At 50.9% G+C, this 24,729-nt stretch overlaps 1 protein-coding gene across 2 annotated transcripts in view; it reads left to right on the top strand.

The window, feature by feature from the left end:
- Positions 1-24,729, top strand: part of FGD5 (FYVE, RhoGEF and PH domain containing 5) — a 115,540-nt gene that overhangs the window by 56,752 nt on the left and 34,059 nt on the right. For both annotated transcript variants that reach the window (XM_059940448.1, XM_059940447.1), the window contains exons 4-5: positions 8,589-8,647; positions 8,760-8,790. In XM_059940448.1, the coding sequence (XP_059796431.1) occupies positions 8,589-8,647; positions 8,760-8,790 (90 nt within the window). The remainder of the gene's footprint in view (positions 1-8,588; positions 8,648-8,759; positions 8,791-24,729) is intronic.

The raw sequence follows: 24,729 nt of genomic DNA, 5'->3' as shown, positions 1-24,729 counted from the left end.
AAAATAGTATTGAGTAAATATCCTCCAAAAACCGAATAAGTAAGTGAATGCATTAGACTCAGTTCCTGCGTTTAAGTGAGGAAAACAAACTTCGATGAACGACAGTTTAATAAACAAAAACACTGGTTTGGTCCTGTACAATTTACAGTGCACAGCGAGGGATGGAGTCGGGAGCCAAGCCTGCCTCTCACCGGCCCCACAGCAACCGTGCAGAGGGCACAGCAATTCAGCAGAGTGACGCAGAGACATTTTCAGGCAGTGCTGAGCGGAGGAGGAGGAGGGTGCAGACTCTCAGAACCCGAAGCGGAAGGGAGAGAACAGGAGCTCAGAGGTCCGGGAGGCATCCTGGGTACCCGCCTGTCTCACACCCCTTGTTCAGGGCCCTGGAGGGCTTGCAGGCTGTCAGGAGCCAAGAAGCTGGGGATGGGGGGGCCGTTGGGATCCCCTGGTCCCGTGAGAGCTTATTCTGTGGCTGCTTTTCCTCTCTGCCAAGTCTCAGACGTGCCCCTTTGACCAGTTTAGAATTCGGGCCACAGGGTCACACTCGCCCTCACTTTCTCCTTCCCAGCTTCGTGACAGTCGCTCCCTGTGCCTGGTCTACGGCCTTGCTGCTCAGAGTTGGACACGTGGACCAGCAGCGCCCCAGGCCCCCCTACATTTGTCCAATCGGGATCTGCATGTTTATAGGATCTCCCCCTCGGTGGCTCGTATGCTCACTCAGGTTTGAACTCTGGTCTGTATGTCAGCCGTCCAGTCTGTATGGAGCACCCACAGTGCCCCCAGCTCTCCGAGGTGCGGGAAGAGAAGCTGGTGGGGTGCCTGACCATGGGGACTTACAGTCAGGCTGGAGAATGAGAAAGCTCCTTATGTGATAATCTGTAAACTTTACATTTTATACACTTTAATGAGGGTTACATCTCACAGTTTTTTACAAGGCAAAGGCTGCTCGTGAGATGGAACAATTATGGGGCAGCCATGGCGGCCTCAGCTTTGTGAGCTAAACCCTGAGCAGTGTGACTATCCCAAGTCTTAAAAGTCAGGACAATCAGGGAGGTTTCCAGGAGGAGGTGAGGCATAAGTGCTCTGTGAAGGAGAGTGGGACGTGGCTAAGTAGAAAGGAGAGAGAGGGTACATAGGAGGCCAAGGCAGACAGCACGAAGGCATGGAGGCCAGTCACTGAGTGGCTTCTTGACTTGTGGCTGGTCCTTCCCCGAACCGGAGTGAGATGCTGAGGGCAGGAAGGCTGTGTCTCGTACGAGCCGTGTGCCGGCCTTTCCAGTGAGAGCTGGCCCGGCCACAGTTACCACCACACTCTTAGGCTCCCAGAAGGTGAGAGAGCTGACAGAGGCATTTAGAGGTCACTTCGTTTTATTTTTTTTATTGTGGTAAGAACACTTAACATGAAATCTACCCTCTCAATGTCCATCGAGGGATGGATGGATAAACAAAGTGTGGTCTCCACATACAATGGAATGTTATTCAGCCTTTAAAAGGAAGGAAATCCTGTCACGTGGTACAACATGGACAAACCTGGAGGACATGGTGCTCAGTGAAGCAAGGGAGTCACAGAAGGACAAATACTGCGTGATGCCGCTTACAGGAGAGATCTAAGACAGAGTCATAGGAGCAGGGAGTAGCATGGTGGTTGCCAGGGGCCAGGGGCAGAGGGAATTGGCTGTGGAGTCTGTGATGCACGAGATCCCTTCATCTCACGGGAGGGAAGACTGCAGCTCCTGGAGAGGCCGCTGCTCGAGAGGCCGCTGCTCGCTCGTGGCTGTTTGGCACGTTGGTGGCAGAGTCAGGAGTAGGCGCCAGGTCTCCTGATGCCTCATTCGGGGTGTTCCAAGATAGCGTGCTGTCCTCTATTACAAACTGCATCCGGAACCAAAGATTCTTTGCAACTGAAAGTTTTCTAGAGTATCTGGGCCAAACCCAGACTCACACCAGCCTGTGCTCAGGAACTAGAATAAGGCTGGGTGTCAGCAGGAAGCGAAGCCTACCACTTGGTCCTGGAGGAGGAGGGGGGGAGGGACTGTGTTTGGTCCCTCCTTCTTCCCCCCTTGTCTTGCAGGTGTTGCCTCTCCTTTGCCCTCCTCATCCCTCCTCTGCCACCTGTGGGAACACAGGCGACAGCTGGGATGAAAGATGAGCCGTCTCTCCCTGAGCGCCTGTCTGAATTTTCCAGCGGCCGCTGAAGGCCGTGCTGGGAGCCCCGGTCTGCATTCCAAGGGGGAGGTGGCCGCTGTCCGTGTGGGTGGTGCCCCGAGGGGCCTCGGAGACAAGCCTTCTCCTGGGGTCCCTGCCGCCCCGTGAGTCTGGCTCCCTGAGCACGTTCCCTGCTCCAGCTGTGGCCTCGGGAGACCCCCAGCAAGGCCCCTCGCTGGGACCCTCAAAGTAGCGAGGACTCATTAGGAATATTTCCCCAGGGCTTGAAACAGCCCTGGACGGCAGCCCCTTCCCTCTTTGCGGATGTGCCCCCCTGCCCCGCCCACGGGATGTGCGGCTGGCAGACGTGGAGCATCGGGGGGGCCTGCCTTGGCGCTCTGCCTCACTGGGGTTAAGTGTGTGACCTAGAGACACTTATTCGATCACAGGGAAGTTCTGGACACAGGCACCTGTGTAAGCCAAAAAGCCCCAAGGAATGAAGGTACGGTGCCTGGAAAAGGTCTTTAGGCGGAGTCACAGGTGCAGGGTAGGACTTACTTGTGCCTCAGTTTCCCCATCTGTGAAATGGAGGTAATAATAATAGTTCCTCATAGTTTTCTTGGGAAGATTCAGTGAGATAATTCGTGTAAAAAGCTCAGAGCCATATTTAGCACATACTAAGTGGTCAAGAAACTCTAGCTGTTATATTATTAAGTAGGTATTGTTATTATCCCTCTTTTACCGATGGGGCTCAGAGAAGAGAAATAAATTGTCCAAGACCATAGGTTTAGGAAGGGCTGGAGCCCAGGACTTGAACCCAGGTCTTCTGACCCCAGAGCGCAGGTCTCAGCGTCAAGCTGGACGACAAGTTCTTTCTGTAAGTCCTGGGGAGCCACTTGGGAGTGCAAGTGACAGCAGAAGGCAGTCCCCACAACCTTGTGTGGATTGGAGTGGGTTCAAGGCTGCAGCTCTCGTGAGCTAAGAGGGGAGTTCAGCTGAGGGTGGAGGGGCGCTCGGGAGCTTAGGTCCCCACCACCTCAGAGCAGGGCAGTTCTGAGTGGGGACAAGGCCCAGGTGGGTGGAACAGACATAGAAGTAGGTGAAAGTCGTCTGAGAAGGAAGGGAGTCTCCAGGAGGTGAGAGGCTGAGGGTTACGGCGTGGAGGGTGGAGTTCCCAGGTGACCACAGGCCGGGGTACAGGTGTGAACTAGGGAGGGGACACTGAGCCAGGCACCAAGACGTCAGGACATGGGGCTTGGCCCGGAGCTGGCAGAGACGAGGGTAAAAGGAAAGAGGCAGCTGTTGAAAGGCAGAGCAGGTATCAACTCAGGGGGCCTGCAAGCAGGGAGAGAGGTGACAAAACAGGAGCTTTGGAGGTGGTTTCTTCCTCTTCTGCAGGACAGGACGCTGTGGAGAGACGGTGTGGCCCCCGGGGAATACGTAGGGCCATGCTGAGGGCCAGGCCATACAGCCTGGGGCTCATTACCCTCCTTTCACAATAACAGTAACGGTGATTGTTGTTATAATACAGTGGCAGTGATGCCTCCTCTTTAGATCTTCACTGAGAATGAAGAGCTTTTCGGTCCACAGTCCTACACGATCAGTGTGACAGCCTCTAAAACAGTGGTTCTCAAAACCTTTTGGTCTGAGACCCCTCTGTCCTCATAAAAATGGTTGAAGACCCCTAAGAGTTTTTATTTCTATAAGTTATATCTATCCATAGTTACCACATGAGAAAGTAACGCTGAGAAAAACTTAAAACATCTGTCTTTTAATTCATTTAAAAATAACAACAATAGACCATTATATGTTAACATAGATAGCACTTATTATGAAAAATAGTTGTTTTGCAAAATATTTAGCGAGAAGAGTGACCAGGTTTTACATTTTTGCAAACATTGTTAACGTCCGGCTTCATAGGAGACGCCTGGATTCTCCTCGGGTTCCGTCTGTTGAAAATGCTGTTTTGGTCAAGTTTAGTGGAAATCCAGGCTCACACAGATAACGTAGTTGGGAAGGAGAGGCAGAACCCTGGGGCTTCTCAGACCAGACTTGGGGAACCGCTGTTCTAGAAGGGGCCTAGGAACCCCTGTGTTATAGCTGGAGAAACTAAGTCCCAGGCAGAGGACCAAGACTCCCAACTCTTTCTGGGTCTGTTTAGCCAGGAGGGTCCCTAAAGGAGGACTGTTCCTCCCGCCCTGCGCTGGTCCCAGAATAGCCAGCACTGAGCCGGCAGGTTTGCCTGGGGCCTGGGGAGGAAGTGCGGCTGGGCGGCCCAGGGGAACAGGGGAGATAAGCCGCTTGGACCTCGGGCAGAAGGGCGGCTACCTGATGTAACCCTCACAGCGCCAGCCTGAGAAACGCGATAGCACGGGCCCAGCCCCCACGCGCCGGGGAGGAACCCTGTTCCCAGAAGTCTGTCCCTGGACACTGCCGTCAACCGCGGAGTTCATTTCCTGGTTAAACAAACATCTATATTAAATGGCCCGGCTGGGCAACGCCCAGGAGCAGCTTCTGAGGAGAACCCCAGGCACATGGCCCGCCAGGCCTTCTTCTCTGGCTGGCAAAGACACATCCATCATCAGCAGAGTCACTAAAGCAGGACGGCCTGTGCATCCCACCCAGAGTCTGCCCGTCTGGCTGGAGGGCCTGGGAGGGACGTGCAGAGTGGCCCGTGCCCAGAAGTCCCTCCCGACAGCTTCAAGATTGTGACAGGGTAATGAGGGCAACTTCAGAAGTTCGGAGGGGTGGGGCGGGGACACTCCATCCATCGTCTCATCATCTGGTCCTTGCAGTGGGGGAACACTGACCCCATCTTCCCGATGAGAAGACTGGCGTCGGAGGAGGGCTTGCACTCGGTCACATAGGTGCTCGTGGCCTGGCTGGGGTGTGGATCCGGGCGTCCTCGCTTCCGGCCCTGCTCCCGTTGCTGTGTGCCGTGGTGGGTGCTGCTCTGCGGCCGGGCATCAGAAAGGGCTGTGGCAGGAGGACTAGCCCGGGCGCCCTGGAGTGCTGGACTCTGCTGCCGCCTTCACAGTGCAGGTAAAGGGTAGGTGTCTCCCAGCTTGAAAGCCCACCTCCTCCAATGAGCAGAGACATGATTTACTGAGCACTTGCCAAGTGCCAGGCACGCTGCCAAGTGCTTCAAGGTTGGAGCTGACTACCTGGCTTTGAATCTTGACTCTGCCACTTACTAGCAGTGACTCTGGGCAAAAGGTAGGACTTACTTGTTCCTTAGTTTCCTCGTCTGTAAAATGGAGATCATAATAATAGCATCTACCTCCTAGGTTATTGGGAAGATTCAGTGAGATATTACATGTGAAAATCCTAGAGCCATACTTAGCACAAACTAAGTGTTCAGTAAATGCTAGCTCGTATATTATTAGGTAGGTATTATTATTATTATCATCATCATCATCCATGTTTTACAGATGGAGCTCAGAAGAGAAATAACTTGTCCAAGGGCATAGGCGTAGGAAGGGGTGGAGCCCAGGACTTGAACCCAGGCCTTCCGACCCCAGAGCACAGGTCTCAGCATCAAGCTGGATGACAAACGAGAGTTGACTCACAGGCCCCTGGAAGATTGGACGTCATCTTGATTCTCGTCTTCATCTTATAGGACCGATCTCCTGACCCCTGTCCTTTCTCTACAAAGTAATTCTCTTTACGGGAGCTTGACCACAGGGTTTTCTTAACTGTTGAGGCCTGTCCTGGCAGAATACGTTTCCGTTGTGAGGGTTTTGTTTACGAAGGCTTTTTGCGTGTGGGACTCTGCAGGATCCCCTGCTTGGGAAGTGAGCTGCTCTTGCCTGCAGAGCCCCACACTAGCCCTGTGGATGCACAAGGCAGACCGGGAATCATGATGCGGCACCCGTGGAGGGCGGGAGGCCAGGTGAGGCTGGAGGCCTCTGCACGCCTCACAAGTTTCCCTCCTGCTCTGTGGATGGTGTAACAGCATCACCCACCACAGAGGTGGCAGTGAGAGGCGGGAGGAAGACTGACTGTAGGCCCAAGTTCTGCTGAATTTGGGTGACCTTGGAGAGACTGAAATCTCCAAAACACTGTGCTCTTAGCCAAGAAGCTATTAGGGACACACCAGCTAGGGAAGGGAACTCGTTTATTGAGCACCTACTATGTGCTGGGCACTGTATCTCAATTCTATCTGTTTATTCAAACGTTTCTTGAACATCTCCTGTGTACAAGGGTAACATTAGGTAGTGTGACTGCTATAAAGAAAAGTACAGCAAGAAACAGAGTTCGAGCAGAGGTTCTCACCCGAGGTGAGCTCTTGCCCCCCAGGGGACATTTGGCAGTGTCTGGAGACACATTCAGTTGTCACAACTTGGAGTGGGGCTACAGCTGTCATCCAGCGGGTAGAGGCCGTAGATGCTGTTAACAGTCCTGCAGCACGTGGGACAGCCCTTGCAGCGAAAGCTGTGTGGCCCAAAATGTCAGTAGTGCCAAGGCTGAGAACCCCAGAGTAAGACTGACTCTGGGAGTTCTCTGGGTCGGGTGGTCATGGATGGCCACATTGAGGATGTGACTTTTGAGCAGAGACCTGAAAAAGTCAGAAAGTAAGAATGAGAAGAAGATCTGGGCAAGAGCATCACAGGCAGAGGGAACAGCAAATGCAAAACCCGAGTTAAGAGTGCATCATTCCAAACACCAGTGTGTGAGACCGGGTTGGTCATTCTCCACGTATTTCAGGTGCAAAAGCTGAGGCTCAGAGGTCATGGTTTGCCAGCCGTGACACAATTACATGATGCTGGAGCCAGGATTGGTACTTAGGTGTGCTTGATTCCACGGTCCGTTTGCTTTGCTCTGCCTCAACTGCTACTATCAGAGGAGTGGCTCAGCCTCTACTCTGCAGTTGAGGCCTTTCCCTACTTGACCCTGTAAATTATTTGTTCTTATTCCATCCCTGGGCACCTGGTTCTGTTCCTCAGGGTACAAAAAGCACAAGCATAATGTTAGTGTCTAGTGTTTACTGTGTGCCAGACACTGTTCGAAGTGTGAGATGCAGATACGGATACAGATACAGAGAGGTCTCTATCTGTATATATACACACTCATTTAATCTTCACAATATGCATGTGTGTGAGATACCATTATACTGCTGTGCCCATTTTACAGATAAGGAGATGGAGGTACAGAAAGGTTAAATGACTTGTTTAACTAGTACAAGGCAGAAGCAGGATTTGAGCCCAGACTGCCTGGTTCCGGAGTCTGTGCTCTTAGCCGCAGCCCCGTGCAGCTGCTCCCTCGACAGGCAGTGCGTTTCTGGTCACTGGAGTAGATCATCGCATCTCAAGTTTAATAACACACAGGTTCAGCAGAGAACGGCCTTCAGAGGTCACTTTACTCACACATGGGAAGCTAAGGCCTGACCTCGGAAAGTGACTTCTGCAGGGTTGCACGGGAAGGTGGCAGGAGACCGGAAACCAGGAGCCATGCGTCCCGGCAGCGCCCTCTGCTCCGCGGCGGCCACCCCACCCAGCCTCGCCTGCACGGGCCCAGTGTCTTTCCCCATCTGTTCTGTCACTGCCCCATAGTGTCTCTGCTCTTCCGGATCCACCGCAGTGTGTCTGATATCTGGCAGGTTTGGGGCCACAAGGGGTGCTCGTGGCAGAAGGCCCGGGCCTCTGCCTCGGCCCCCACCCATCCTTCCTGTTGATAGGCAAAATCTCAGTTACTGTCGAATCTCACAGGTGCGGAGGCTGGGGTTCAGATGGGTTAAATGGCTCACCTTCTGAGGTTAGCCAGGAGAGTCAGTACTTCCCAAGTGGTATGAACATTCATTCATTCGTTCATTCATTCTTTCAGTAACAAAAGAGGACCAACCCCAGGCTGGGCACTGTCCTGCAGAGGTGCACTTCCCAGGGGGAGTGCCTCCAAGGGGAGACGTAATCGGTATCCTGAGAGGGGGCTGCCCAGAAAGGACACCTAATCCAGCCTGTTCGGGGAGGGGGTCAGGAGTGCTCCTTGGAGGAAGTGATAGACACCATGGCTAAGTCTCCAAGGATAACTGGGTGGTGGCCAGGCAGAGAAAGGAAGAGTACACTGAGGTGACAGCATGTAAAAAAACAAGAAGAGAGAGCTCGCTTGGCACAGAGAACCGCAGGTTGTTCAAAACCTGCCGGGCTGTGGGCACAGTCTGCGTGGGTGTGAGGGCGGCTGCTTCCCGAGCACGCAGGCTGCGGCAGGCACTGGGCTGAGCACTAGATGCTGTTAACGTCCACGTTGCAGATGAGGCAGCCGAGGTGCGGCGAGGCTGAAGATCACACAGGTAGTGAGAGCCGGGGTGCGCGGAGAAGCCTGTGGAGTTCACCTCCGGCAGCGTGACGGTCCTTCTGTACGCCTGACTGACGCTTGTGGAGCTGGGATTCCCCTTCTGCTGCCCCCATGGGTACCGTCCCTCCTGATGGCTCTGTTTCCTCCCACAGGTGGACGGACAGTCCAGAGCCCACGTCATAGCACAGGAACTGCTGTCTTCAGAGAAAGCGTGAGTCCCCAAGCAGCTGCCTGTGGCCTTGAGCTTGTTAACAGAACATCACCCCTCCCCGGCTTCTACAGCATGAGAATTAATGCACACTCAAACCTCTTTCCCCCTGCAGATACGTGGAGATGCTCCAGCACCTACATCTGGTGAGTTAATCATTTTACTTGTCCAAAACTAATCGCCCTTTTACAAGGCTGTGATATAAGGGGCAGAAAAGCAATGAGGAGACAGAGGTGCTTTCCACAAGCAGAGGCACCTGTTCACTGAAGCTTTTCAGGGAAGTCTGTCTCCTGCTTCATGTGCTTCAGGGAGCGAAGAGCACATTCTTTCCATGGAACTACCCTCTGCCTGGGTGGAGGGTACATAGGGGACGTGCTGAGGTTTCTGGAAGGATGTTTGCGGTCTCCTCGACCCTCTCATTGAAGAAGACAGAAGGAGGATAGATGTAGTTCTGGGTCGTAGCTGTGTGTGCAAGTTCAGGTGTGTGGGGTGGGGGCATGCATGTACGTGTGTGTGTGTGTGTACAGGTGTGTGCGCTCATTGTATGTTTAGGTCTATGTGGAGAAGGTGATGTGTTTGCTCAAGGACCAGGCAGCTGGGGTATCAAGAGGCTTTCTCAGTCACCCTGGTATTGGGACAGTAACACCTGAGCCAGTGGGGTCGGGGGAATCCTCTGGATTTTCAGAGGAAAAGAGGCCAGACTGGGGACTGCCTGGATTTCTGGCACTGCCACCCTTCACAACCTGCCAGACTGCCTGGAAGGTCTCCCTGTGCAGTCAGTTCAATTCAGTTCATCGAACGTTTTTTGGACACTTGCTGTGTGACAAGAGCTGGGGATGGAAAGTCGGATCAGACAGGTCCCTTCTGCAGGGGCAGTCTGGCCAGCGAAGGAGACACATTGGTGAGTGAGTAATTATCCGGAGCAAAAGGGAGTGACTGACAACCTCAGGGAATCTAGGCAGGCTTCCCGGAGGGGGTGACTTTGGGGTTGAGTCATAAGGAAGGGCAAGGGAAGAGGGTGCAGCAAAGCTGTGGGAAGTGAGGGCATCTGTCCCATAAAGGCCCTCGTGACCGCTCCCTGCTCGGCTGGGCTCTCTAAGCCATCTGCAGTCTCCTCGTAGGCTGGCACCTGATCCCACGCTGCCTTGATTCGTCTTTGTGTCTTTCCAAGAATGTCAGAGCTGGGAATGTCCATCCTGAGCGTTTTGTCGGTGGTGATGCAGAGGCCAGTGCCCCCCGGTGACTGAGCCAGGAGGAAGCCCCAGGTCTCCTGACTCCTGATGCGCTGCCGTCCTGTGTTAGTCACGTGTCCCCTCCGCCTTTGGAGCTCTTCGGGGCAGGGGCCTTCCTGCCGGCAGCAGAGCACCGGCACCAAGCCAGGTCTCTGGTCGAATCCTGCTGAGGTCCCTCTCGGTGACATCACCCTGGTGTCATGTTGCCATGTGAACAGAGGCACCCAGGTTCCCCGGAGAGTGGGGATAGAGCACTGCTCTGGCCCTGCACTCCCAGCCCCTCGTTTTTGCCCTTCAGGCTGAGAACTTTGTGTGGGTGATTAAACCCAAAAGCCCTCAGGTGTGAAGCGCAGCCGCCCCAGCGTGGCAGGAAGCATCACTCTCCCTTTTGTAATGCTTCTTGCTCGCTTCTGAGCTGGCAGCTTGACAGAGGGGCTGCGCCTTTTTGTTTTATGACTTTGTTAAGAGGGTTCTAACTGGGAAACTTCCATCTCTGTTTGCACTGCTTCCTGCCAGTTGGAAAGATGCTGAAGCCGCTGGTAATCCATAATAATATCCTGAGGAGGGGAAAAAAAGAGCCCATTAAAAAAAAAAAATCACAACTCAGAAGCTAGTTGTGGGAAATTGTGGCCTGGAGCCACATTGTGATGTTAGTGCTTATGGGGATAGAAGTGGCAGAAACGCCCCGATGTGACTCCAAGTCCTAGCCAGGGACACTAGTCCAGAGGAGACCACAGACTTTGGGGCGTTCTCCACCACTCCCCTCCCTGGGTCTGTGTCTGATTGCTAAGGTTGGCAGGTACTCTCAGAATTTCTCTGTGGAGATCTGCTGCTTTTGAAATCCCAAGGCTGCCTGGTGGTGGGAAGGGCCCAACTGTGCATTTCAAACCTCCCCAGCTAGAACAGTCCTCGACTCCATCGTGCTTTTGTTCAGAGGGGGACAGGGATGGCCTCTGGCCTTCTGTGTTAGGGATTCAACTTTGTGTTTGTCAAATGGTAGATAGCGCTACCTCAGGGATTAATAAAATTTCTGGTCATCCAGAACTGAATTCTCATGGTCAAGATCTTGTTTTTCTACAGCCTATTAACTAAGAATGGATTTTACATATTTTAAACACTTGTGAAAAAAGAGGCAAAGAAGAGTATATGACTGAGACCATATGTGGCTCACAAAGCCTGAAATATTTATCATGTCTTTACAGGAAATTTTGCTGACTTCTGGTTTAAAGACTTGCTCTATCCTTCCATGAACCCAGTCATAAATGCATTCATCCACCTGCCCACCTGTGTGCATGATCAATCTCTCACCCACTCATCTAGCCAGGCTTTCACCCACTCATCTGTCCTTCCATCTGTCCATGCACCTAATGATATGTCCATCCACCCATCCATCCAGCCAGTCATTCATCAGACTCCCCGTCCACCCATTCATCCGTTCATCCGTCCATCCATCCATCCATCCATCCATCCATCCATCTATCTATCTGACTTACCTATTCCTTCTGGACAGAACATCACAGGATGTTTACAACACGATAGACACTGAGATAGGCCTTGGACCTCCAAAGAGGGAAAAGGCCCCCAACCTGCCCTTGAGTAGGTCTCCTCTTTCTGTTGAGGGAAAGGTTGGAGGTGGGGAGGAGAACTATATACGTGAACAGTTGTGCTACTCTGTGGTAAGTATAATTTGTGCAGAAGTCTGCACGAGCATGGGGGACAGAGAGGCTTATTCCCCTTTGGGGTATCCAGGAAAGTTGGCAGAAGAGGTGCCACTGACATGGACTTTGAGGGAGCCACCAGGCCAAGGTGGTGGAGGAGGGCAGGTCGTCAGCATAAGAACACTGACAGGCCTAAAGGAACGTGATGTGTGTGGAGAACAGGGCACCATCACACGTCGTAAGAACATGGATACGTTTGGAAAGGCAGGTTTCCAAGTGGGTCAAGTGATGGGTCCAAAACCAAGGTTAGGACCAAACTGAGATGTACCTGAAATGCCAAGCCAGAGGGCTCCTGCTTTTCCTTGCATATAACGGGTCATTGGAGATTTTAAACTGATGTGGCCCCTAGACACCTTTAATTCTCTGTTTTCTCATCTAAAAAAAACCCCTCTCCTAGTGTAACCGAAAGTGGGGTCTGGCTACTCGCCACTCAAAAGCCAATAAAGAGACCACGTTGGTGGAAAGGAAAGTTTGCTTTATTTTGGATGCTGGCAACTGGGGTGGGGAGTGGCAGAGCGCGGACGCCTATCCAAAGGCCGACTCCCCACCACTGACAGTCGGGGGCAAGAGCTTTCATAGACAGAGGGAGGGGCTCCAGGCAGAAACAGCACAGGCAGCTCTGACGGTCATCTTGAAATTGGTCTTCAGTGGTCTGACCAGCAGCATCTTGACTGTATTAGGTACAGTTAATCTTCAGTTCCAGGTTCGGTTTGTTTCCATCTCTTTGAGGCCAGTTCTCGGAATTGTGGCAGCTTATGTCATGGCTACAGCCTGGTCATCATGTAGTTAACTTCTTCCACCTGATGGGCGTTTCAGTATCTCTAAGACAGCTCACAGGATATGGCTCAGGATATTATCTATAGCCCTTGAGGAACTAAAGGTCCTTGACTATGTTTAATGACTAAACTATTATTATTTGGTCTCCTTTGACTGTTTTCCTTTGTTTCTGCATTTTCTCATTTCTCCGATTAAACTTATTCTTTGGCCAAAATTTTTCCACAGACAGAAGGCAGGCTGAGGACATGGGGTAGGAGGTGGGCAAGGACCATAGAGTCCTGCTCCGTTTCACTATCAGTTGCAGAAAATTCCTACCATGGGTCCCTCCTTTGGGCCGAAGCATTGTAGGCCTGTGCATAAGCCAGTCTGCTGACTGGGAGAGGTGACTCTGGAAGCTGTCACCATCTGAGACCCCAGGAGGAGGTCCCTCACTGAAGAGGCCCTGTGCGATCTGGTCCTCATCCACGTCTGCGCCCTTTCCTCTGACCACTTTCTCCTTCCTGCACCCCAGCCTCACTGGCCTTCTTGCTGTCCTTCAGGTGCTACAAACGCAGTCGCGTTGCATGGGTTTTGCACTTGTCCTTTCCTCCGCTGGCATGTCCTGCCCCTGCTCTTCTCACAGCCAAGTTCTTCCTTCTCATTCTGGTCTCAGTTCAAGTGTCAAAGAAGTGGTGCCCAAAACTTAGTGGCATAAAACAACCACGTTATGATGTTCACAGATTTTCCGGGCCAGGAATTCGGACAGGGCAAGGTGGGGAGAGCGTGTCTGTGCTCCATGATGTCTGGAGAAGACTAAAATCAAGGAGTGACTTGATGGCCAGGGACTGGAATCAACCAGAGGTGCCTTCACACCAACGGCCACTGCTCGGTGCTGGCTATTGTCTGGGATCTCAGCTGGGCTGGCGGCCAGAACACTTACTGGTAGTCTCTCTGCATGGACAGGTTTTGGCTTCCTCACAGCATGGTGGTTAGATTCCAAGAGTGAGTGTCCCAAGAGGGAGCCAGGAGGAAGTACATGACATTTTTATGATGTAACCTTGGACAAAGCCAGGTCATAAAAGTAGCACCACTACTACCACACTCTGTTAGTTGAGACAGTCACAAAAGTCCACCTTCGCTCAAGGGGAGGGAACATAGTCTTCACCATTCAGTGGGAGGAGTATCATGAATACAGGATGGCTGCTGTATTCTAGCCATCACATCTGTGTCCCAGGCAGGAAGAAGGAAATGGGGGGAATCAAAAGTTTACACTCCCAGCTGAGTTAGTCTACTTGAGACCAATTTCCTGAAAGCCTCGCTGGACAACTTCTGCTTTCATCTCATTGGGCACTCCTAGTTGCAAGGGAAGCTGGGTCAACTGGGAGTCATTTGGTCAAAGTTGGGTTCAAGTCAGCGGCTATATTTCTTGTGTGTTTATTCTGGGGCCCAGTCTGAAGGCACAGCAGGTACCCGGGGGAGGCTATTCCCAGGGTGATGGCAGGAGAGCAAGTAGAAACACCAGAGGGCTCCTAAGATTCACGCTCACAACTGGCGCATCGTCGCTTTTTCCCACATGGCTTTGGGCAGAGCAAGTGTCATGGCCAGGCCCAGAGGCAAGGGACAGGGATGTGCCCTCCCCTGCGATGAGGCCATGGCAAGGGTGGGGATGCAGGGAGGGCGAGGAACCGCAGCTCTCCTGTCTTCTGTGCTCCCTCCTGCTTCACTTTCTTTTCTTTACGGCACCTTTTACTATCTAAAATGATCGAATTTATCTGTTTGTTTACTTGTTATGTTGTGTTTTTATTTTCATTCAGTTTCACATACTTTCTAATTCCCTTTGTGCTTTCTTCTTTGACCCATGGGTTATTTAAAATTATTTAGTGTTCAAATATTTGTGAATTTCCGAAGTTTCCTTCTGCTTCTGATTTCTAATTCCGTTGTGGTTGGAGAATGTGCTTTGTGTGGTTTCAGCCCTTTTAAGTTTATTGAGACCTGTTTTATGGCCTGACATATAGTATATCCTGGAGAATGTTCCGTGTGTATTTGAAAAGGATGTGTATGGGGGTGTTCTGTAGATGTCACTGGGGTCAGGGTGATGGTGGTGCTCTTCAAGTCTTCTGCACCCTGTGATTCTCTGTCCTGTCTCCCGTCTGTCCCCGAGAGTGGGATATTGAAGTCTCCAACTGTGAGTGCTGAGTCCTCCATCTCTCCCTTCAGTTCTGTCTGCTTCGCTTCGTGCATTTCGGGGCTGTTTTTAGGTGCTTGCTTATTGTCTGCCTCTCTCACTAAACTTGGAGCTACTTGAGGGCAAAGCGCTTGTCAGGTCTCGTCCCCAGTGGTTTGTGATGCCCGGGATGCTGTTGGCGCTCAGTAAATGCCTGATGAATAAATGATGGCGGGGTCAGTTCTTCCAACAATCTTACCATTTCTTCAATCAAAAATACTTCCTGAGCACCTCCTGTGGGGTGGGTACGGGGGACTTATGGAGGAATGACAAGCGGGAGGGCCCTGCCCCCCAGGAACTGACAGTCCAGGAGGGAAGTGGGCATGAAGGAAACAATATTAATACAATGGTGGGGGGCACCCAAAGGCTGCGGGGGCTCAGGGGAGGTACCTGCCCCAGGCGTCTGGGGGTCCAAGAAGGATTCCCAGAGGAAACGTGTCTAAGCTGAGACTTGAAGGATGGGGATGAGTTAGCTGGGTGGGGAGCAGCGAGGAAGGCTTGCACCTGGCAAAGGGATCAGCATGTACAAAGGCCCAGAGGCCAGTTGGAGAATGGTGTGATTGGGAACGGAAAGAAGTTCAGCCTGGCTGGAGCATTGTGAGTGAGAGAGCGGTGAGCACCGAGGCCAGCACAGCCGGGGCAGAGCCCGGAGAGCCCGCGAGGCATGCTTGGGGTTTGGGTTTGATCCGCTGAAGGTCCGTGGGAGGCCGCTGGGTGATTCTAGCAAGAGTGAGGGTGGGCTGCAGTGCTGCGGGCTGATTTGAGGACTGTGTGCCTGGGACTGATGGGCCGTCGAGTGCGGGAGCGGGAGGGCAGGCTCCAGGCTGACCCCAGGTTTCTGGCTTGCTGACTTGCTGACTCGCTAAGACAGCAGGTGCTGGAAGGGGTCAGGCTAGGCTTGGGGGCAGATGATGGGTTAAGTCGGGGGAGGGGGGCTTGGGGAAGGACGTGCTAGTGGTCAGCTGGATGCGGGATGTGCACCAGAAGCGGTCAAGTGTAGAGAAGTTAACTGAAGCTCCAGGAGAGGCTCAGATTTCCCCGAGGGAGGGTGCAGTGTCAGGAGAGGGCTCTCAGGGACCCTGGGAGGAAGGCGGTGCCCTGGAGGGGGTGAGCCTGCCGACTGGCAGGCTTTTATGAAGGGGCGAAAGGACTTTGGGAGGGGTATCAGGCGGACACGGTACAGAAGGGCAGGGAGAGGCTCACGGGTCCTCCCTGTGCCCCTCCCGCTGACAGCACCGCCTGCTCTTCTCAGCGGTGGTGACCGCTGGAAAGGGTGTCAGGGGCGTGAGGAGCACCCCAGGACACAGCCCGACTTCTCAGACTGCTCGGAGAAAGAGGAGAGTCATTCAGAAGCCCTCCCTTAGCAGCACGTAGGAGTTTAATTTGGCTGCGGCCTCGGTGCTGACATGACTGGGGCAAACACAGGATCTAGAGGGACTTTTCGGCGACTTTCTGAGTTTATTTGCCTAAATTGGTGTGCTGTCAGTTTGTCCCCCCTAGTCCCCTCTTTTCTCCCCCAGCCGTAGAGCATTTGTTGAGCTCCTATGTGTGCTTAGCAATTTACATACATTAGCTCATTTAATTGCACATAGTTTGTGCTCAGTAAATATTTCTCACATGGTTGGATGGGTCCAGAACTGAGTCCCAGAGAAGGTGAGTGACTTACCCAAAGTCACACAGCCAGTGAGAAGTGGAGCCAGGGCTGTTTGATCCAGAGCCCTGAGAAGGGGGAGGAGACAAATAAATGTGGAACAGTCCAGTGAGGTGGCAAGGAGCCCGAGGAGGGAGGAGTCAGTGTGAGCGGGAGGAATGAAGTCAAGGAAGGCTTCCTGGAAGAGGAGGTGTTGAGATGGCCATGGATGGACAGGAAGTAGAAACAGGCCTTTTGGCAGGTAGGAGCCACAGAAACAAGTGCACAGAGGGGAGGGCTTGGGGAGTGTACGGTGTACAGGAGGAGTCTGGAGAGCTGGTCTTCAGGCAGAGCCTGAATCCCAGGATGCATCGTGTTTCAAAAAGGAGACATAGGAATTTGGGAGCCCTGAGGACTCAAGCAAGGCAGATGTAGTGAGGGAGTTGTAGGGAAGGTTGGTCTGGTGGGTTTGGTGGGAGGGGGCGATGCTGGGGGACCACAGGTTTAACCCAGACTAAGCCCCCAGATGGCCTCATGCTGGGGAAGTTGATGTATAGCCAGGAAGATTTTCTGTTTTTCAGGGGCAGGAACGAGGCTGTCTCTTACTTATTTTTGCAGCCCCTGCCCGCTAAGAAATAATTTTTAATCAAGTTGGCGGGGGTTGGGGGGGTTCTGTTTCTCAGTCTTTGCTGGACTATTCCAGGGCAGAGAGAGCACATTGATCTTTGGGAGAAGCAGAGAGAAGCAGATTTTAGTTGCGTGTGAGAAAATGTGCTCGCTTTCCCCCTGAAGTGCCAGGGGAGTTGGTGAGCTCCCCATTTTGGGAGGCATGAATGCGGTAGCTGTTGGGGGCATCTCAGTAGAGGAGTTTCCTGTGCTAGGCGTGTGGCTCTTCCCTCTGTATTTTCATTCAGTTCAGGAAAAGAAATTGCTGTGTGACCTTGGAAAGTCTCTTCCTCCTTGATGCCTCACCCTGAGATGGCTGATGGGACTCAGACATTTTTAGCCGTGGAAGCTTGTTTTCAAGGGAATTTCACTCAGAATGCCAGTATGAAGAGTGGATGAAAGTGGAGGCATTTTTGTTCAGAGGCAGGTGGAGGCCGGAGTCGGCTGTGACTCCACCTTCCTTGACCCTGGGTCTCCACGGAGTACAGTGTGAGAAGGACTCATCTACATCAGTGGTTCTCAGAGTGTGGTCCCCGAACCAGCTGCATCAGCATCACCTGGGAACTTGTGGGAAATGCATAGTCTTAGATCCCACCTCAGATCTGCTAAGTCAGAAACTCTGGGGGTGGGGCCTGGCCGTCTGTGTTTTCAGAGCCCTCCAGGCAATACTAACATTTGAGACACACAGATAGGTGATCCTGTAAGTTCCCTCAGCACAGGCTGGCTGTGCATGGGTACCCGGCAGCTTTAAAAAATATGGATGCTTGGGTGCCACCCTTAGAGATTTGTGTTTAATTGGTCTGGAGTGCAGCCTGGTCATCGAGTGGAAACGCTCCCCAGGTGATTGCAATTTGCACCTGAAACTGAGAACCTAGTGGGAAAGTAGCAAACATTCATTCAGCACAGATGTGAACAAAACCGGGTCAATCCGAGGGTGAAACAAAAGTGAGTGAGACACACCCTGCTCTCTGCTTAATTGGAGGGAAGGTAACAGAAACATGCAGAGTAGGTAAGTAGCCTGACAATGCAAAATCTTGTAAAGCCATTACTTTTCAGGCTGGGATACATGTTACACTGCCCCAGGTATGCAGTAGGTGCCTGGGGAATCATTGAGGCCACGGGATGAACATGGCACATTTATTAAGAGCCTCCGCTTTGCTCTAGATGCAAAATTTTAAATAAATTAAATTGGATATATTTTGGAGAATAATGTAAAATATGCATTCATTTTTAAGCTAAAATATGAGACTTCAGAGACATTCTGAGATCGGGGTATCTCCCTTCAGGCTGTGACCCCAGATTTCTGGAGGCCCTAGGACACTTGAGAGTCCCTTAGACTGATTGCTGAAGTAACCCAGGAAGGCCTCATGATGGAGGTGGCGTTTGAAAGCAGCTGGGTACAACCGAAACTAACATAGTATTGTGAAGCAATTATACTCCAATAAAGATCTATTTAAAAAAGAAAGAAAGAAAGATGAGCAAGATACGAATCAGATGCTGGAGGCACAGAACAAACACACAGAGGCTGGGAAAGAGGATTCTTACAAAGCAGCAGTTCTCAAAGTGTGGCCCCGGGACCAGCAGCAGCAGCGACATCAGGGAACGTGGAAGAAATGTAAATTATCCAGCCCCACGCCCGATCTGCTGAATGGAAACTCCGGGGCTGGGGCCTAGCAAGCTTGAATAAGCCGGGCAGGGGATTTGGATGCACACTCCGCTTGGAGCCCCACTGGTGTAAAGGAATGAGCGTCAGCTGCAGAGGCCAGCGCGGCCAGCTCCTGAAGGGCCGTCAGCGACCGGCCAAGCAGACTAACTTGGCTGTGAGGGCAGGAGAGGCCGCGAGGGGTTTGGAGGAGGGTGAAAGCAGTGGGGAGCACTTGCGTGTCCTCACTCCCCCAGGGGCCTCAGAGAACTGTTTTGCTTTTTTAAAAAATGTCTTGTAACTTACCTACAGGTAAGTGCACACATCTCAAGGGTGGGGCTCAAATTTTTAATACGTGCCTGTGTGCGCACTTGTAACCACCACCCAGGTGGACCATCCCCGTCATCCCAGAAGGTACCTTGTGCCCCACCCTAGTCGACGTCATCCCCCCAGAGGGTACCACGATTTTACTTTCCGTCACATTCAGTTGGTTTAGCCTGTTCCTGAACCTCATCTGAATGGAATCATGAATTGTGTATTCCTTTTGTCTCTGGCTTTTTTAGCTCAACGTAATGTGAGATACATCCCAGTTCTCTGTGTATCGGTGTTCTTTCGTATGGATCTCCCACAGTTGGTCTATTCATCCTCCTGTTAAAGATCGTTTGGGTTGTTTCCAGTTGAGGCTATTATAAAGCTGCTATGAATGTTCTAGGGAACTCATTTCTCCTCAGTATTTAGGAGTAGAATTGTCGGGTCATAGGGTGAGCATAGATTTGGCTTTATCAGAAGCTGCCAAATAGGTTTAGAGCGTGATCGAAGCAATATATACCCCGACTCCCGATGTGTGGGACTAGCGCTTTCTCCACGTGCTGGCCGGCATACCCGCACTGTCAGTCCTTTTATTCATGGCCATTCTGATCGTGTAGTGGTTTCTCATGCGGTTTCAATTTGCATTTCCCTGATGATTAATGAAATTGAGTATCTTTCCTCTGTTTACTAGCCATTTGGAAATCCTCTTTTGAAAAATGTCCTAGGCTTATTTTTTAATTGGGTTGTCTGTCTTTTTCTTATTGATTTGTAGGAGTTATTTGAGTATCCTGGACACAAGTCCATTTTCAGATATGTGTACTGTGAATAGTCTCCCAATCTGTGGCTTCCCTATTCAATTTTTTCAACAGCTTAATTCAGATATAAATCTCATAACCATACAATTCATCTGTTTAAAGCATAAAATTCAATGCTTTTTAATATATTCAGAGTTATACAGTCATCACCACAGTCAATTTTGGCACATTCTCATCACCCCAAAGAAACTCCATACCCCTGAGTTATCACCCCCTTCAGCCCTAGGCACCCAGCAGTCCAGTTCTGTCTCTATAGATTTGCCTATTCTGGACATCTTATGTACAATTTTTGGTCTTTTGACACTGGCTTCTGTCATCTACCATAATGTTTTCAAGGTTCATCCATGTTGTAGCGTGTGTCATTGACTCATTCCTTTTCATGGCTAAGTAAAATTTCATTGAATGGACATACCACATTTTTGTTTATCCATTCGTCAGTTGATGGACATTTGGGTTCTTTCCACTTTCTGACTGTTATGAAAATGCTGCTGTGAACATCCATGTACAAACTCCTGCATGAACACGTTTTTCCATTCTCTTGGGTATATACCTCGGAGTGTATGCTGGATCATATGGTAACCTTTCTTTAACCTTTTGAGGAACTGCCAGACTGTTTTCCAAAGTTAGCTGCACCATTTTACATTCCCACCATTGTAGTATGATGGTTCCAATTTCTCCACTTCCTTGCAGCACTTGTTGTTATATGTCTTTTTAATTATAACCATCCTGGTGGGTGCAAAATGGTATCTCATTGTGGCTTTGATTTTGCATTTCCCTGACGACTAATGATGTTAGGCATCCTTTCATGTGCTTCTTGGTCATTTGTATATATTGCTTGGAGAAATGTCTTTTCAAATCCTTTGCCCATCTTTTAATAGGTTGTCTTTTTATTGTAATTCTGTATACAAGTCCCTTATCAGATACATGATTTGCAAATATATCCTCCTATTCTGTAGGTTGTCTTTTCACTCTCTTGATAGTATCCTTTGAAGCATAGAAGTTTTAAATTTTGATGAACTCTAATTGATCTATTTTTTCTTTCATTGCTTGTGCTTTTGGTGTCATAGGTAAGAAAGTTTTGCCTAGCCCCAAATCACAAGGATTTACTCTCATTTTTTTAAGAGTTTTATAGTATTAGCTCTTTTTGTTAAAGATTTTTTTGATGTGGACCATTTTTAAAGTCTTTATTGAATTTGTTACAATACTGCTTCTGTTTTATGTTTTTTGGTTTTTTGGCCACAAAGCATGTGGGATCTAAGCTCCCCAACCAGGGATCGAACCCATACCACCTGTACTGGAAGGCGAAGTCTTAACAGCTGGACCTCCAGGGAAGTCCCGTATAGTATTAGCTCTTACCTTTAATCTTTGATTTTGAGTTAATTTTTGTGTATGATCTAAAGAAGGAATCCAAATTCATTCTTTTGCATATGGATATTCAAATATCTCAGCACCATTTGTTGAAAAGATTATTTTTCCACTGAATTTTCTTGGCACCCTTGTCAAAAATCAATTGACCATAAATGTGAGGGTTTATTTCTGGATTCTCAATTTCTGTTCCATTAATATAAATGTCTGTCCTTCCATCATTACCACACAGTCTTGATTCTTGTAGCCACATAGGAAGTTTTGAAATCAGGAAGTGTGAGTCTTCCAACTTTGTTCTTTTTTTAAGGTTGTTTGGGCTATTGCATCTCCATATGAATTTTAGGGTCAGCTTGTCAATTTCTGTAAAAAAGGCAACTTGGTTCTTGATAGGGGTTGATGTGAATCTGTCTTTCAACTCGGGAGTGCTGACCTGTTAACAATATTAAGTTGTGAACATGCGACATCTTTCCATTTACTTAGGTCTTCTTTAGTTTCTTTCAATGATGTTTTGTTGTTTTCAGAGTACATGTTCTCTGCCTCTTTTGTTAAATTTATTCCTAAGCATTTTATTCTTTCTCATCTTATTTACTTTTAAAATTATTCTTAGCCTTTTATTTTAAAATAATTCAAGGGACTTCCCTGGCAGTCCAGTGATTAAGGTTCTGTGTCTTTCCACTGCAGGGGGGCACAGGTTCGATCCCTGGTTGGGGAACTAAGATCCCGCATGCCTCGTGGTATGGCAAAAAATGAAATGAAAAGTAAAATTTATAGAAAAGTAACAAGAATAAGAGTAGTACACAGAACAACCAAATTCCATTTTTCCATATTCATCTTCTAACGTGAAGTCCAATTTAATAGTTTTTTTCTGTATGGTTAGTACTTTTTGTATACGGTTTAAAAAGTCTTTGCGTGCCCCACAGAAACATTTTCAGGGTTCCAAAGTATCCTCCGGTGATTGGCCAGGCCAAGTGAAGTCATGTGCCCTGGACAGCTCACGGCCTCTGCCAGGGCGCAGTTGTGACCCAGGTGGGTCAAGGTTGATGTTGGTGTACGTTTGGACTCATGGGATTCCAGTGAGTCTACTTGACTTCCGGCAGCACCTTCAATGGTTTGACCACTTGCAAGGAGCGGGACATTCTGGCCACCCACTAACTGTTCAGCCCAGAGAATGGAGATGCCATGTCACCCAGAAAATGCAATGCGTGGTTTGGAGAAGGGGAAAGGAGCCAGGGGACCAGGCCTCTGAATGTGAGGTCCCTGCATCCACTGCAGGCAAGTCCAGAGCAGGGTCCTGGGAACCCCGTGAGCTCCCAGGAGACTCGTCTGGGCTCCAGAGGCAGAGGCCGTCCTTGCCTCTCTGCCAGGCTGCCCCAGGGTCTCTGAGGTTGGGCAGAGCCCTGGCCAGGATTCTGGAGATCTGGGCTCCAGTCTCCCTCCTTGACCTGAGCAAGTCACTCACCTGTCTGGGCCAGTCATAAAAGGAGGAATTGGCGTGGAGCAGCTGGAAGAGCTAGGGTTCTGGAGTCAGGCTGACTTGGGCTCAAATCTCGCCATCTGATGGCCTTGGGAGTTACTTAATCCTTCTGGGCCTAATTCCCTTATTGGTAAAATAGAAATAATAATAATGCAAGCGTTCAGTAACCATCAGCATTGCTGTTTGTTGAGCACCTGACCTGGGCTGGGTGCTCGGGGCACAGAGATAAGTACCACTCAGTCTAGGGGAGAAGCCAGGCCCAGAAACGAATCTTCCTAAAACATGACAGAAGGAGGTCTGTACAAACCCTGTGCAGAAGGTACGTGTGTCCCCATGTAGCAGAGGGGGAGATTGAGGTCCATGGTGATGGAGTGACTTGCCCCAGGTCACATGGAGGCAACCGTCTAGATAGACAAGGACTCATCCTCGTTCTCTAGAGCCCTCGAAGGTTGGGGCAGGAACTCCACACGGCGGCGCTGGGGAGGCGCGTATGTGAGAGGGTGGACCGAGTCAGGAAGGCCTCCGGTGCCCCAGGGGGTTGGGCTGAACCCTGCAGGCATGAGGGCCAGTCACTTCATACTCCTTACTGACTCTGGTCCGTGCACTCTCTCCCCCCATGGCACCATTGGGTCCTGGCCTGTCTCCTGTTTTGGACGACTGGAACGGCCTTCTCACTGGTCTCCCACTCCAGCCATCTCCAGTTTGTTCTCCCAAAACAAAGTGAACTTTTAAAGACAGATAACCTGGTCACTTTGCTCCCCTGCTTAACACCTTCAGTGATTCCCTACCACCCCAGGATGAAACCCAAGTCCCTTAAGAAGCCTGCTGCAGGGCCCTGTGGGGTGGGTCCCGTCTGACCCTCCAGTGTCATCATGCTCCAATCCTGCATGCAGCATGCACGTGCACGCGCGCACACACGTGCACACACCCACGGCACGCAAACCACACCCAAATCAGTTCCTCCTCCACCTCAGGGCCTTTGCACGTGCCGTCCCCACACCTGGAACACTCCCCCTCTTGTCTCAGTGTGGGTGTTGCCTCCCTGGAGCTAAGCCGGGTCTCCTTCCCGTGGTCTGCACAGCCCCTGTGCTTTTCCCGTCACAGCAGTTACACCCCTGTGTTGACCTCATCGTTTTGCTCACTGCTTTTCCCCTAGATTGCAAACTCTTTGACGGCAGAACAGCGTCTCTCCTGTTCCCACTGTCCCCTCAGGGCTTGGGGCAGAGCAGGCGCTCAGGATATTTGTTGAGTGATAAGGAGATGAGGACCACGGATCTTCTACCCCCTTCCTCCCTCTGTGGTGGCTGCCAGGCCCCCAGGTGCGGTGATGGCAGAAACCGTTCAGGGAGCAGTGGATGGGGCAGCGGGCCCTCGGCGCTTCCAGCCGCTGCGGGTTTGCAGAACGGATGTCTGTACGATTCCAATTGTGCTCCAGTTCATGGAATGAGTCATGCTGTTGGTGGCCGTCCTGCCCATTGGGACTGAGTCAATTGAGTGAGAATTAATTACAGATGAGAAACCAGCTTGCAAAGCCATTAATATTTAAGCTCCCTGGAGTGTGATGCAAATGCAACCATCAGCCTTGTCTTTGCTTGTCCTTCCCGCTCCCGCTCCCGCTCCCTCTCCACCCCCTTCTGTGTACTTCGGTCTGCGTATCAGGGTGACCCTATTCGGATCTTGGCTCCCCCGTGACTCACTCTCCTTTTCTGGTAAATAAGGGCGCTGCAGTGCATCCGTCAGCGAGTATTATAAAACACCTCTGTGTCGCGTGCTTTGCTGGACTTCAGAAGCATGGGAGGAAACCAACAGATGTGGCCCTGCTCTGGAGATGTCATATCTAAAATTGAACCATTGCTGCCGCAGGAATAGTGCTTTATAGTTTACAAAGCAGTTTCAAACATCAGGATGAGCCTCTCAGGAGCCTCACTTTGTATATACTTCGTGGTACTGTTATCCCCATTTTCCAGGTGAGGAAACTGAGGCTCAGATAGGTTGACAGCTTGCCCGTGATCACTTCTGGGGTAGCTGGGCTGGAACTGAGCCGATAAGGGGGCGTGTTAAAGTCCTCTGTCCACCAGCTGCCAGGTAGGAGGGGTTATCGGCCTCATCAAGCACGTTTTCTCTCTTTCTGTGGGATGCCACGGCTGAGAAGACCCTGCAGGGCTGGAGACTGGGTCCTAGTGAACACAGAGACTCCGAAGGGAGGAGTGGGTGGGCCCTCCCGTGCCAGGTCAACAGAGAAACCTCCCCTCCA

Source organism: Balaenoptera ricei, chromosome 11 (genome assembly GCF_028023285.1).
Source record: "Balaenoptera ricei isolate mBalRic1 chromosome 11, mBalRic1.hap2, whole genome shotgun sequence".
Lineage (NCBI taxonomy): Eukaryota > Metazoa > Chordata > Mammalia > Artiodactyla > Balaenopteridae > Balaenoptera > Balaenoptera ricei.
Note: the sequence above shows the minus strand (reverse complement) of the source record. Positions and strands in the feature narration are given on the sequence as shown.